Genomic DNA, 16046 nt, shown 5'->3' with positions numbered 1-16046 from the left:
ACTGCCTGGCAACTCTAGGCATATCAGAAATATGGTGAAAACACAAGATACTTTTAGTGGATACACCATAAACACATGAGGAAAAATTTCCATTGCCAGGAGGTGAGAGCTTTCGCTGACTTGTACCACCATCATCTCGCAAGATAGTGGTACCTAGCAAAAATCCGGCTCTCCTACTGGAAGAGGGGAATCCCTCAAGGAATCTTTATTCGGCTAATGATTAATACAAACAGTCATGAACTCAACAGCTCTCTTCCCATCCTTGCTTCGGATCCGTGCATAGGCAGATCCATCATCCAGAACCTTAGTCTCCATCCGAGACTCAGCAATAAATGGTTGTCCCAAAATAATAGGATAAAAAAAAGAGTTTTGTACAAAGAAATGATAGGACTCACCCACATCTCCAATAGAAATCTTTGGATGTGCCAACAATGATCAACATCAACTCGCACGAGCCCAGTGACTTCGAGAAAAATGGATTTGAGGCACCAATCTAGGCGCATCTTCGCTCTCATCTTACTGCACGGGCTGAAGTAAAGGATGAAGAGACTTTTTAGTATGCATACATAGAGCTCCATTTGTAGATTCCTCGTTGATCTCTTCTTCAAAATCAACCTCCTCAATCTGTAATCGAGAGATCAGCCTCTGCAATAGCTAAAGCCTCTCGATGGATCATATCTTGTGATGGTTCTTCAATAATTTCATACTTTCTTTTTAGGATGTCAATAATAACATCATGGAACTCTCTCTTGGTAACCCCCAAAACTTCTCCAAGTGTAAATTCAATCTTGCAATTAAGAATTCGATCTTCAAGTACCTTTTTCAAGTCTATGGAAGTCTCGATGTCGGATAACAGCTTGAATCCAGGTTGCTTCTTCGGCCTCAAGTCCTTTAACTTTGGGGCCTTTTGGTCTTCTTGCACTTTTGGCTTTTGCACGTCAGCCATACTCTACTCTAGTCCTAAAGAAGAAGGCTGAAGAACTAGCTCACTCTTCTTAGTTGCTTTCTTTGATCCTTCAAGTTGATCATTATGTCTTTTGCGTTTTTATTCAACAAGTGCTTCAAATCCTTGAGATTTTGCAATATAACCATAGATAGAGATGATATCTACACGATCATTTCATCCGGTTCCTTTTCTAATTGCATCTTTTATGAATGAAAGTTCAAATGAAGAAGCTTTACCTTTCTTTTCCACATGCAGTGCATAGGACCATAAAGGAGACTTATCTTTCGGTAATTGCTCCAATTGAAGACCATAGGTAGCGGCTTCTCTTGCCGCCTCTTGCTTTATATAAGAAGAACGTAAAAGAAGTTTCCTCCAATAATTTCTTCATGCCTCCTTTATTGAAATTCATTTTGAGTGGTTGCTCTGAGTCTTTGAAACATATCATCCTATCCTTCCATACCACCAAATTTAATCTTTTCGCCTCTTTGAAGTCTTGATAGTCCTTGCACTCATGGTCTGGACTACCGCACCATATGTAACGGCGAACACGATCATTTCTGAAAGAATTCATAGGAGTAGAAGAAGAGGGAACAGAAATTGGAGCTGGGTTAAGTGGATGTTGATCTCTTCTAGCCATTGTTATCTGAAGATCCTTCAAGTTCTTTGAAATTTCTTCCACCATGTCTTCGACAGTTGGTTTGGCAGATGGCCTGACAACTGCCGTATGAAAAGGCATAGGCATAGGCATAGAAGTGGGCATAGACATGGAATGAGAGGTAGGAGAAGAAGTGGAAGGAACAATAGAAGAAGTGGGAGAAGTGGAGGTAGGAGAAGACATCGTTAGAGATGTTTGCATACCGTTTTGTAGGCGAGCCTTCCATCTTCGCCTCTTTGTTAATGTGGAGACCGCATTAATAGCATCTTGCCAATCCGTCTTCAATCACATAGGTTGCGTACGGTCTTCAAGAAGCTCTCCCAACTCGTCTGAAGTGCAGGATCAGCCGCCTGCAAGACTAACTACTTTTTCTCCGAGTTTAGGGCTCTTTGTTCAAGTGTATCCAACTGGTTGTAGCATTCTTTAAACTCACGCAATAAATCGGAAGCAACAAGTCCTTTGTTGGGCTGAAATCGGTCACTGTAACCCGCAAAGCAGGCGTGACAAACAGTAAGAAATAATTGCTCCAGTTAGTAGGAAGTCCAAAAGGCGCTTATGGCTTTTAAAAGTTTTAAGATAAGCTGAGACATTGCGGCCATCAAATAATTTACATTCACTTACTATGGCCTCAATTGCTTTGGTTGCTCCATGTGTATGCTCTTGTTCCTGATGTAGCATCCATTGTTGATCTAATTGTTGTTGATGTAGCTGCTGCTGTTGTTGCATAAATAACTGCATTTGTTGATTCTACATCATAATAGCTGAAGATAGAGTTTGCAATAAATTCTTCATCTCATTGGTTGAAAAGGAAGAAGCACTCGATGATGAAGTGGGTGGAGTATTTGAAGAATCTCCCATCTTGTCAATCAGAAGCGACACTTTCACGTCGGGTTCACCAGGTGTCGCTTGGAATTTGCGTAGGGGGGTTTGTGAAGTCGCTCGCCGCAAAGGCTTTAAGCAAGATGAGAATAATAGATTAAGATCTACTCAAGATAATTGAAGTATTTTTGGTATTGTTGAAGAAGGAACTTCCAAGTAATAAGGGATAAATTTGAATCAAAGGAAATTGCTAAAGGAGCACAAGAATTGAATCTTCAAGTATTGTCTAGCTAAGTTGAATGGCTTTTTCAAGTTGGAGTTTACAAACCTCGAGGCACAATTGAGGAAAGGTATTATTTGTGGATTTGGTACGCAGATACTAAGGTTGATTTTAGTATTTGGTGGTAAGCAAGAGCTAGAAAACCAATGGAAAAGACCAATGATGCTTAGCTTGGAAATTCTAACGGCCACAGTCGCTTGTCAGCAATAATAATCAAAGAAGCCCCATAATAGGGGAGAGAAAGCCTTTCATAAAACTCACAGGGCTCGCAGCACCAACTGCAGCCTGATCAAGTATGGCAGCAGCTTCTTCATCGTCACACTTCTGTAGAAGAATAGTATCTTCAGCTTATTTTGTTAAATCCTCCGCAGCTTTGCTTCGTCTTCCTTCGTCCGTATCTCCGATCACAACAGCGTCGTCAGTGCTAACACATCATCACCTTCTTTTGCCGTTGCAGTGACGATGTCCTCTTTCCCCTTTGTACTGCAATAGGTACGTCGCTCCTCAGTCCGTTGCCTTTCACGTACTTCCGCTTAGTTCTGTTCCTCCTCTTCGACTGCAGGTTGTCGTTGTCAGCTTTCTCTTCTACTATGTTCTTATTATTAGCTTTCTTCTCCTCCGAACTCCGTGTCGTCCATCATTGCAGCAGCTTCAATCCGTCACTCCGCTCTCGTCATGGAATGCCGAACTCGCCTCCAATTATACGTCAGGTTCATCATTTCACCTTCCTCATTTTCTTGCTGGAGCTTTGTTACAATCTTTATCTTTTCCTCTTCAGTCTTGTCATTCCATTAAGGAAGGTGCCGCCAAGGAGAGGGCCACCACACGGTCGTGGAAGGCGCGGCAATTGACGCTGCGCCAGGGCTGACGTTAAATATCGGCTTGCTATGGGCTATCGCCCGTAGACAGGTCACGTGTCGGTGACCGGGCACTTTTTAGGGGTCACATATTTTTTTATGATATATAAATTTAAGAAATCCATTGCATGTCAACAGAGCGCGCACAGGTGAAATGGTAAGGTGATTGTCTATCAGGTGGGTGGCGCGGGTTCAACTCCCGGTATCATCAAATCGTACCCTTTTGGTCCAAACAGAGGGCTCTGCACTGTCACCGGCTGTGATCGGATGCCACATCACCAGGCAGGCTGAGATTTAACGTGAGCCCTGCGCCAGCCACAGAGGGTGGCCTCAGAGGGGTTCAAAGAGGGGCCGAGGGTGGAGGTGGCGCCAACCTGCTGCTTTAGGTCCAAGAGCGCGATGCGGTTGGTGGAGATGCCATGGTAGGCGCTCGGGAGCAAGGCTAAGTGGTGAATCAGCAATAGTTGTACTATCGATGACAACAACAAGCAGAAGCTCCTCCATCTACTGTCGTTGCTGTTGATGACATTAGTCACAGTAGGGCTGTAGTACTTGTCTAAGCAAGGCCTAAGGTCGGCCACGTTCTTCTTCAGGACTTCAACTTTGTCAACTCTTCTTCATCTCGTCCTCTCATCACAGCAGCCTCGTCCTTGCCTTCGTTCTCAGATGCAACTTCTTCTTCATAGCAAGAAGGTCTTTGCCACCTCGTCCTTTCATCCGCTTCGAGATTCCCCTTCGGCTTCATGCGTAGCCTTTTTAAACTTAAAAAACTCATTAATGGTGCTTGCTTTAATGCAATAAAGCTCGTGATTTAAAAAAGCTTATTATTTTTTTGATATGTCGTTTTTTCTGTCAACCTGTGTCATCTCTTTTGTCATCAATCTCATCGTGCTATTTGATCATTATTTTGACTTGTAACAAGTTCACACCTTATAATCTATTCTCATTTCTGGCTATTTCATATAGAATATTTAACATTGTCCTAATTGCTTGTGATCATTACTCATGATTAAGCCATGATCAAGAGCCAAATAGCACCACTTTTTTTTTCTATTCTTAGATGACGAATTCCATAATAGTTTCCAAATTGAGTACATGGGTATGCCAAGCAATCCATTGTGTCACATACACTACAACAAAAAGGCATCATAGATGCACATTTAGACGCGATTTTTGAATATAGAGAAATTCTTACGAGCATGCCTATCCGCCCGTCTATTTGCGCGTCTACCATTTCACGTCTATAATCGTATGTATCAACGAATTTACACGCACAAATAGACGCGCAATAGACGCACATATACAGCGCATATAGACACGCTGGTAGATGCGTTTTTACAAGCACAGGTAGACGCGAATGGAAAACAAAAAATGTCATTAAAAAAAAGATATTTATTTTTTAAAAAAATTTGAATTATGAAGCGCGTGTATAAGCGCGTGTAGTCTGCACTATAGACGCGCGGATAGACGCGAATTATCTGCAATTTAGATGCGCGGATAGACGCGCAAAACAGAACTGGAAAAAAAAAACCAGCTTACGGGCACGAGAATTGAAAATAAAAGTCCATGTATTCATTATATATCAAAAGCATTTATAAGGGAAGTTTAAGTGCTTGCGACCTAAAGCGTGGCTGCAAGCGGTAGGTTCAAAGATGGATCATACATATACAAGAAAACAAGGCCTCATGAGGAGGTATGGTGCTCCTCTACGAATCTGAAGAGGAAACATCTTCGCTAGTACCACCATGGCTACTAGTGTCGCTATCCCCCTCCTCGCTATGCTCCACATCCGGGTTCGCCTACACACACAAAAGATCAGGGTTGCTTACATAGACAAGGTGGAGAAAAAGTTATAATTAGCTATACTTTTAATAGGAAAGTAAGAAAAACATACCTCCTCTGGCTGTCAAATCCTCATGGCCCGGTTGTATTGGTCCTCAGTGATGAGACTCTCCTCATAGAAGTGAAGCCATGTGGCTACGCGGTTATGGCCTCCTTGGTAACCTACCTCTCTAGGAGTAGGTGTCCTACCAACGATGGTAGTCTGCAAAACATTTAGATATATACAAACAATTATGAGTCACAATATATTAGAATAAAATATATAAAGAATTGAAAGAAATATAAATTTAAAAAAAAACTAAAAATCAAAATATACTTACAAACTCTGCCTCCCACGACTCTCTGCCGCCCGATCCGTAATGCGACGATCCCATGGTTTCCATTTGGATCCGTCGCGCCTCTGTGTGCTGGCGACTCTTCACTTTCTCTGCTGCTTTTTTCTTCGCTTTCTTCCACTCTATGCGGTGGCACATAGGTGGTTGGATATAGGCTCCACACCCCTCCTCCTGCCTCCGCAGTGAGTCCCTGGCCCGCGTCATGAGGTGGGATCTTTTGTTGTGAAGCATATCCCTCACTTTTGTGCGTCCCCAATCATCCAAGAATCGCTGACCCTCAGGATTTGGGTACCTCCTATGGACTGCCCTCAACACCTCCTGCCACAAGCCGCTTTTTTTATTTTTGAAGGTAATGAAACAATCTTTATACGTCGCATGCACGACGCTCCTCATGTACGCCATTATATCCCTTCCCTCATCATCATGAAAGATGCCACCAGCATCTGTAACTCTATAGTACTGGCGTACAACCTCCTCTACGTGATCTACTGGTGAGGGTGATCGCTTGCCACCTCCTAGGCAACCCCCACACAAGCCTCGTCCTCCCCCTCGACTCTCCCTCCTCCCTCTCTGTCGACTACCCTCTGTCTCGCTGGATGCATGAGCTTCAGCAGATGCACGTGCTTCTGCAGATGCACGTGCTTCTGCAGATGCTTGTGCTTCAGCCGATGCACGTGGAGCACGTGGAGTACCTGCATATGGAGTACCTGCATGTGGAGTACTTGGATGTGGAGTCTGGGAAGTAGTGCCAGGCAAAGACGTCAGAGGCATCCCAGACATGACACTGAACACCTCGTTCGCTGTGAGAGAGTAGCCAAGGTGTCTGGTCATCTCTCCCATGAAGTCTTCCCTACTAGGAAAACCTCCAAAAAATGCATTGACTCCCCTGCCAAACGAGGCCAATGTATCATTTATGCGATCCAAATCCGGGTCATTGCTAGATGAACCAGGATATGACATCTGCAAAAAAAACACAGGAAAAAGACAAATTTATTTGCATATAAAAAATCATATATTACCTGCATTTTCAAAGAGCTTTCTTTAGACATTGAGCATAAAACTTAAGTGCTAATGCTTCTCATAAACAAGAAAACTGATAAACACAAACATGGGATTGGTCACATTCATCATTGCAAAAATATATTGTTTACTATCAGAATTGGGAGACCTGGCGCGTGTATCCCTGCGTCTAAATTGCAGGTTAGACGCGCCCTCAGACGCGCTTCAAAGTGAACCTTCTGTCCAGCGTGTCTATCTTCGCATCTAAGATGCAGCACAGACACGCTGTCAGACGCACATTCCAGGTCAATGCGCGTGTATAATCGCGTGTAGACTGCAGGTCAACCTTCTGTCCAGCGCGTGTATCATCGTGTGTACACTGCAGAGCACACGCGCCAGCACACGCGCTCTAAGACGCCCCCTCAGACGCTATGAGAGGAAACATTTTTTGCGTTTATATCTGTGTCTACACTGTAGACGCGCTATCAGACGCACTCGGTCGGCTGATTTTAGCCTGATGACCGCCATTGATGATTTACAAAATGCAATACATAATGGAATCACAAATCCTAAATACACAGACAGAGCAGAGAGAGGAAGAGAGAAACACAGAGAGAGAGAGAGAGAGAGAGAGAGAGAGAGAGAGAGACTCACCTTGGGTGTTTGGTGTGGCAGGTGGTGGCGCTTCTTCCTTCTCCTTCTTCCTCTCCTTGGTAAGTTACCCTCCCTTAATGCTTGCTTGCTGCTTCTTCTTGTTCTCCTCTCTCTTGTTCTCTCTTTCTTCCTCTCCTTGGCTTTCCTTTTTCCCTTCTTGTGTGTTTGAAATGAAAGAAGAGGTGAGTCATGAGGAGGTGAGGCATGAAGAGACTAGGTGAGGCATGAAGAGACTGCATGTCGGCTAAACTCAAGCTTCAGAACCGCAAAAAACGCAGGAAAGGAAAGGCGCAGTTTGAAAAGAAATAATTTAAGTATGGTTTGAATTTTGACGTGTGCGTCTATTTTTGCGTATATATGCGTGTCTATTGTTCAGGTAGACGCGAGTATAGACGTGAACATAGACGCAGAAATAGACGCCAATATAGACGCGTAGGTAAACGTGGATATAGATGCGCATTTAGGCTTTATCATAATTTTTTATTTTTAAGATAAGTTTTGATAGTGAATTCTTATCATAAGTTTTAATGTATTTATGATGATTTTTGTGTATTTAAAATTGAGATCTTATGTAAACATATGAATGACAAATATTTTGATGTTGTCATGAATTAGGTTGTCGACGTCATCATCACCTAGTGCGGTGCAAGCTGATGAGTCAATGAGCACATCCTCAAGTGAGGATGAAACATTGCGTCTTCATAATCAAGATGCATGGCTACGACGAAAAATTAAATACATGTGTGATCGTTGTCAAGGGTGTATTTTTCAAGCACGTCGAATTGCAATGTCACACCTCAGCTTGTATGGAGAATGGGACCGAGAAAAATCACCGGTATTCATTGTTTTTTTTTACCACTAAGATTGCTAGTCTATTTTACGGGAATTATATATCAACGTACATGAAACTTCCTTTTGTGGTTGAGCAGGATGCAGTGTCACATCCTCAGATGCTCCCTCCCGGACGTCGAGAGGCTGCAAAACGTCGACGCGAGGAGGCAGAGTCTTCAAGAAGTGTAGAGACTGACGACCATGATAGTAGCCCTCATGAAATGCCCCATCAAGTCGTAGAGGATGAGATTTTGGACAACATGGTACACCATCTATTTTCGCAACTGGTTCAGGGAGAATGTCAGTCTATGAAGCCAAATGATCCACTATATGTAGCATCATCTACTCCGTTGTATGAAGGTTGTACATAGACCGTTCTTCGTGCGTCCCTCGAGATACTTAACTTGCAAACAATTTATGGATGGAGTAATGTCAGTTTGGATGCGTTATTGAAGTAGGTATCAATTCAGTTTGGCTTATAAATCATAATATTAATTGTTCTATTTTGAAATCAGACAGAAATATATGTTGGTGGTTTTTTAACTCACTTTTAAAAATATATGTAGGTTATTATCACAAATGCTTCCAAAAGGAAACAAATTGCCAACTAAGAGAGAGCAAGCAAGACATTACTTGATATCTCTAGGAGGCCTCGATTATGTCAAGATCCATGCATGTGTCAATGATTGTGCCTTATTTCGTGGGATTCATGAGTTCGCATGAGAGTGTCCTGTTTGTGGCGAATCAAGATACGAAGTGGAGATGAAGTCAATGGATGTGCCTCATAAGGTTTTGCGACATTTTCTGATTGTTCCACATATAAAACTTATATTCAAGTGTAAGTCTATTGGAAATCTCATGTCATGGCATGCTAGTTATCATTCAAGTGATGGAAAATGGAGGATCCTTGCAGACACACCGGCATGGCAACATATAGATAATTTGTGGCCCGTTTTCAAAGAAGAGCCAAGAAATTTGAGATTTGGTTTAGATATGGATGGAATCAATCCATTTGGCATCAAAAGCACATCATACAGTGTATGGCCAGTGGTATTGGTGAACTATAATATTCCTCCATCCATGGCAATTAAAAAGGGACATGTAATGTTGTCCCTTCTGATTCCTGGAAAGCACAAGGTAAAAAACATGGACATTTACTTAGAGCCTTTGATTGAAGAGTTAGAAATGTTATGGGAAGGTATTGAGGTGCAAGATACAAGTGCATCTGCATCCTCTAGAGATTTCACATTGAAGGCCATGTTGTTGTGGACCAGGCATGACTTTCCAGGATACGGAGAGCGTTCAGGTACATGTATATAACTCTATATTTAAAATTCAAGACTTGAATCAATTGCATTTTATTAATTAACTTATTTTTTCAGGTTTAACCACGTCAGGATATCATGCATATCCTATTTGCGGTCCCTCTCTAGTTTCCTCTAGGCCGGCACGTTTAAAGAAGGTTATCTACGACAATCATCATCGATTTCTTCCTATTGACCATCCCAAATATGTTCTCCCTACTAATGGAATGACTCCACAATCTCTAACCATTCGAGATTGGAAGGAGAGATGGATTAATGCCGACAGCCACCCTCCACTCAGCATGAGTCGGTAAGAAGTGCATTTCTCTCGATTGACTTTAAAGTATTTAGCATGATGAATTGTTTACATAATATATTGTTTGTTTGTTAGGTTCTCTATATTTTTTCATCTTCCGTACTGGACTGAACTCAAGATCAATCACCTGTTGGATCCCATGCACATATTCAATAATGTTGTATCTACATTATGGGATCACTTGATCGGGGCTCGTGATTCAGTTAATGTAAGGGAGGATTTACGTAACATTGGTCGCATGAGACGAGCCTGGCCACGCATTGGACCCAGAGGAAAGATTGAGCTACCCCATGCACCTTGGATGTTGTCAAAGAACGAGGAAAAAATAGTGAAGTAACAAATATATAGCTTTCGAACACCCACAGGATGTATGAGATGTCTCAAGGATGCCAATGGTACCATGGAAGGTGATTGTGGCTTGATCCAAGATATTCTGAAGCTTGACTTCAGATGATTCTTTATATATGTACTGGATGTGAAGTGATTTAAAGAAGTGGTAACAAATGGTGAGCATTGCATAATCAGACATCATCCAAGTGGTTTTGTAATCATTGACTCTACAAAATTTCACCAAAACAAGAATGACACATTAGTACTACCTCAACAATCCGAGCAGGTATATATGCAAAGGCTAATTTTTTTATATGTATACATGTGATACATATACACAATATAATAAGTACTTAAGTTTAATTTTGCTTTTGTTTTTCAAATACAGGTTGTGTATCATCCAATGGTAAACAATAACCGATGGTGGTATGTCATCTCTATATCTAATCGTTCAAAACCAATATATGGTAATATTACCAACATGGAGATAGCAGATGACAATCCAACAATTAATGATGATGTGCACGATGACACCATAATGGATGATATGCGTGATATAGTACAAGATGAACCTCGCGAGGATGTTCAAGGAAATGCAGAAGAAGACAATAATGTGATTGTCGATGATATTGATGAAGTTATTGAGCAATATAGCAACACATCTGATAGTGGGATAGACTTATTTGTTTCATTACCTCTTTGTAACATAGACCTAGAAGTAGATAGTTTAGCAAGGGCTGATCTCATTGAAGATGAGATGGATCATTCACTATAACATACTTAATTTGCTTATTGATTCAATGTGTATTCCTAATTCTATGGTTTTTATCATGCGCACACGTGCATACTCAAGAATTAATAGGCAAGTTTAAAGCTAAATTGAATTTTCCATAATAAAAAGGAAGTATCTTTTATCGTCTTCAAGTACGTAGAGAAATTACGAGATACATATTGCAATGCTTGCTACTAATTGTAAGGTTTCTGTCGCTTGCTGCTAATTGCTCTGAGCTTGTCAACTGGAGGAACTGCCATTCATTAGAGAGCAATGAAAAAGTAATTATTAACTCTATTTTTTAATTCAATGATTCAATGTGTATTCTTAATTCTATGGTTTTTATCATGCGCACACGTGCATGCTCAAGAATCAATTTCAGGTGGTTAAATAATTATTAACTTTGGTTTTTTAATTATGTGAATTGCAATTTTAGGTGGTTAAATAATTGTGTGTCTGCTAGCGCGTCTATATTAGCGTCTATTTGCCCGGATATATAGACACAAAATTCACGTCTATTTACACGCACCTTTACACACACTTATAGACGCTATGATAGATGCGCCCGACTTTGCGCGTCTAACATGCGCATCTATGCCTCGTTTCTGTTTTAGTGATAGGCAAGGAAACCTTTTAGAGTTTAATATCCCATGCACCTAGCTTATGCAAGCAGGATCCCTTCCTTGAAAGCTTTTATGTCTATTCTTAATGCCTCTCATCAAACTTAGAGAGTATACATATTCAAGAAGAATGTTGTAGAGACCCAATAGCACCATATACACTCAATATGGCTAATGTGCCCTTTGCACAAGATTAGGAGATTGATGAACTCTCACCTTGTGAAACAACTTACAACCTCCTCAAGATCACTGTTACAATACATATTTACATGCAATGACATGGCGGAAGCATGTTCTGTCCACAAGACATTGAACTAAAAGAATCCTCATGGCCTTCATACATTCTTTAATGATGTACAACCAATCAAACATTACTCCACAAAAATTATGAATGTATTGTGTGTTGCCTTTCTACTTGTTTTTGTGCGTAATGCAAACAAAAAAGATACACACAATGGAAAATAAATCCCTGATGATGCTGACTTAAGAGTCCAAAATCTTGGCAGAAAATTCTGCCCTCAAGTTTGCAGTGGTAGACGCGCAGCGTCACGACATCGGGTGGAGGAGGGGTCACTCATGAATGTACGTATGTATCACGTGAGTTCATAATAAGGGGTTTTAAAAACACATTTTTGATACTTTTTTTTACATACATAAAGGTATTATATAAAGAGGTTAGTTACAAGTTGAATAAGAAAGGGTTTTCTTTTATTCAAAAAACACTCACATATAATGATATTTATAAATAGGCCTAGACGCACATCTCCTCTCTCTCTCTCTCTCTCTCTCTCTCTCTCTCAAAAGGAGAAGATAATGATAAAAACCACATTGAATCTACCATTTTATCTTAAGAAGAAGAGAAGAGAGAGCGTGTGTTGACAAAGACAAAAAGCATGAAAATGAGAGAGAAGAGGGATGTACTTTTGTGCAGTTTTTAACCATTTTTTGTTTTATCTGTCTATTGAAGGTTTTGCAAAGAAAACATGTTGAAAGTGAAAGTGTTGGGTTTCTTCTGCTATGGTTTTAAAAATATAGCATTATATTCATTGTTATGCCCACTGCTAAGAAGCACTACAATTTGCAAGGGTAACAAAATCTTAACAAACATTGTGCTGAATGATTTGAGATCAATGTGAAATAGAAAACTTAAAAGAAGTGACTATTTTTATAGCTCAATTTTTGTAGATGGTGAGTAAGAAAGTTCCAAAATTATAGGTGGCACATTCTTTCCATTTGTAGTATTGCCACATTTAATGGTACCTTTTTATATGTTAAATGTGTGTGAAAACAAGATCTTCTACCTTTGCAGCAATACATCACTTTTACTAACCCATGCTTCAACTATACATACTTAAAAGACTACAGGCTACAGCTATACATGCTTACTTTAGTATTTTGGCCGTTAGGTATGTCACGAGCAAAAGTCAAGCCTATGAGGATTTAATTACCTTCTCTTGAGAGCACTGACTGAAAAGTCAAAAGAGCACCAACCCCATCGTTGTGGTTGGGCCCTTGGCCCTCCGGTGCCTTGAATTAATATTTGAATAGACAACATAGTTTTACATCTTTGTTTTGAAAGGCATCCATGGGCACGACTATCTTCAAAGGGTTTGGTGAATAGTCTGCAGTTGCGCGTCAGAAAATAAGCATCAATCCAATTGAAATGTAGGTGTTTGGAGTCACCACTTCTTATCTTTTCATTCGTCTACTCAATTGTAATTTGTAGCTGGTATCGGTCGATTCGAGAGAGCGTGCCTTTGATCTTAGAAGAGCACAGCGCTAGTTCAACGAATGACAGAGGCGCCTCACAGAAAATGAGATCAATAAGAAGTTAAATATGTGAGTGGGCGGCACTGAAACATTCCTTGAAAGCTCTCTTTACCTGCAGGAAGGCCGACAAGAAGGAAGAGTATCGAGCTTATGATATGCATCGTGGGTTCTTGCTTGCTGCGTCCTCGACCTGGTAAAGTTGATACCAGGCTTAATTAATTAATAGGCATATGGGTTGCGACTTGCGAGGCCGCGGCTTAATTAACATAAGATACTTTTGCTTTTGTTATGGATTTGAAGGGACGGGAATCTTCAGATATTGAAAGCCTCAGCAAGGCTCCGACAGCTTCCGTGCATTGATAGACATTCAATTCTTCTAAAATGCATCTCCTGCATTATTAATAAGACTAAGGTTGGAGGCTGGAGCCTTCGAGGCTGGAGGTGGCTACGGCTCATGATAATCGTGGTGGATTTGAGACTTGATCACGGTTAGTCGTCCCTATCAGATTCATTTTTCTTATACTGGCCCAAGCGGATAAACAATAATTTTCTGCCGTAAGACAGTAAAGTGGGTCTGTCACCAATAATTTGCACATTTATTATTCCCGGCAGAGTGGACACGGTCTGAGCGTTGATGTATACCCACCCAGGTATCTGTAAACTCTCTCTCTCTCTCTCTCTCTCTCTCTCTCCCTCTCTTTCTCTCTCTTGCACGACTACTTATATCTGAGCAGCGCAATCAGTCTCTCACCCTGCAACTTTCTCCCCTGCAAGATACAGAGCGAACCAGTTTCTTCTCTGCACATTGTTTACATTATCTACCATTTACTATGGGAAGAAGAACAAAGCGGCTGTGCTTATGCATGAGCATCCATCGCCCGTTCTGCATAGTGCAGGTACTAGCGAGGCAATTGAAGAAAGCACCCATTAAGAACCTCATTCCTCGCTCAATTGTCAGAAAATTCGCATATCAGATGCAAACCATGAACGAATCACTATCCTCCCTTGTGTACACCAATATCTCATGTAGTGCTGCAGGTGGATCGTCTCTCGATCAATATGGTGATGTTGATGATCACAAGCTTATCATACAGACAAACTCAATAACCAACCATAATCCTTGTTGTCTTCATACCATTGAAGTCAACAGCTGCAACAAGAGCTTCTTCAAGAGATTACTAGGTGGTTGCGTGGCCAACAACCCTAAGACCTGCTCTTTCAGGATAAATAATGTGTACGATCATGATTGCTGGGAGGCACCTCATGGCTCTACAATAGAATTCTCCTTTGCCAGTTATGAGATGGATGGATTTGAAGACCCCTCTACTTCTTTCCATGCTGATGATATTGAGCATTCCTCATATGCTACTCCTTCCTCCTCCTACATAGCTTCTTTCAATGACGATGATATTCTATGTGGCTCACATACCCCCAGTTCCTCGTACATAACTGCTCCCTCTACATTGCAAGGATCACCTGTCTGCTCCCACATCGAAGTTACTGATGATGCTGTTGATGTTGATGCTGCCAATGTTCGCATTGATTATGGTGTTGCTAATGATGGTACAATCTGGCCCGTTTCCTTTTCTCCTGCTAACCTTGACATCTCACAATTTACTAAGTGTCTCCACCAGCATAGTGAAGCCATAGTCATATGCTCTAATGACCCATACGGAGACTTTCTTTCCTCCATCAAGAGCATGATGATGGTTGTAAAATCACGCCAAGACTTCGAGGATCTACTCTTTTGCTATATCCAATTTAATTCCCCCAAGCATCACAGCACCATCATCCTCGCTTTTCTTGACGCCATCTACGATATAATGGTAATTGTCACCAACAAGGAGGATCGCCAACACACCAACCAACACAACGTTTCAAATATTCTTGACGTGGAAGCAAGTTGAGATACATTCCTCCCACTTTTTTTAAGAAAGCAACTATTCAACGTCTCAACAGGCTCCAAATAACCTCGGACGCGTCTGTATATTGAGAGATAAGTCACAGGTTCTTTAAATTGCTATGCATTAAAGAAAACTTATTTCTTATCTCATTATTTTCCACCTCGCTTGTAACCATTGACTCCCATGAAGTGTCATGTTACTCGCTCCTATAGATTTTAATCATATGCTTTCTACACAAAATGGCAAGAAGGACAAGCAAAAGACAAAAAGTGTATTAGAGTTTGCACCATATATGCAAACTCATCGATGGAAAAGTAAGGATGAACCGAAACGTTCTAGTCATGTTATTTTTTTACCAATGTCAATATGTACATCAACAAATATTTTAAGTAGCATCAGTATAGCTGCTACTATGTGCATCGATGTTTTAAAGTGTAAATATACCACATATTCTAGTGTCATATCTTTTTTTGGGCATGCATCAAACTTTTTTGTTAGTATTTCCCTCATCCCTTGTAGTGTAAGAAATAGAGGGTTTGAGTTAAATGCTTGTAATAAAGGAAGGATAAGTACCAAACTAAAAACAAGACAAATCACAATAGATGCACATTCGTCCATCACCAAATACTCAGATAGCAAAGGATAGGTTTGACATCTCCAAAATAGAACTAATAACATGATCTAGGGATTAAGATCTAGAATGTGTGTGAATGGCTAAATCAAATGTTGACCTTGATAGGCTTGAGGATTTGGATCTAGAAGGCCTACGATCAACTAAATCAAGAGTTGGTTCTTGCAAGAATTAGGTTTGA

General features: G+C 40.9%; 1 protein-coding gene across 1 annotated transcript; it reads left to right on the top strand.

Annotated features, from left to right (window-relative positions):
• Positions 1-14033: 14033 nt before the first annotated feature.
• LOC148018888 (uncharacterized) lies at positions 14034-15701 on the top strand. Its single transcript, XM_087701156.1, has one exon. The coding sequence runs from the start codon at positions 14161-14163 to the stop codon at positions 15235-15237; it is 1077 nt and encodes a 358-aa protein (XP_087557282.1). The 5' UTR covers positions 14034-14160; the 3' UTR covers positions 15238-15701.
• Positions 15702-16046: the final 345 nt, after the last annotated feature.

This window comes from Lygodium microphyllum, chromosome 20 (genome assembly GCF_053477565.2).
Source record: "Lygodium microphyllum isolate KBCC chromosome 20, Lygodium_microphyllum_v1.1.10, whole genome shotgun sequence".
Classification (NCBI taxonomy): domain Eukaryota; kingdom Viridiplantae; phylum Streptophyta; class Polypodiopsida; order Schizaeales; family Lygodiaceae; genus Lygodium; species Lygodium microphyllum.
Note: the sequence above shows the minus strand (reverse complement) of the source record. Positions and strands in the feature narration are given on the sequence as shown.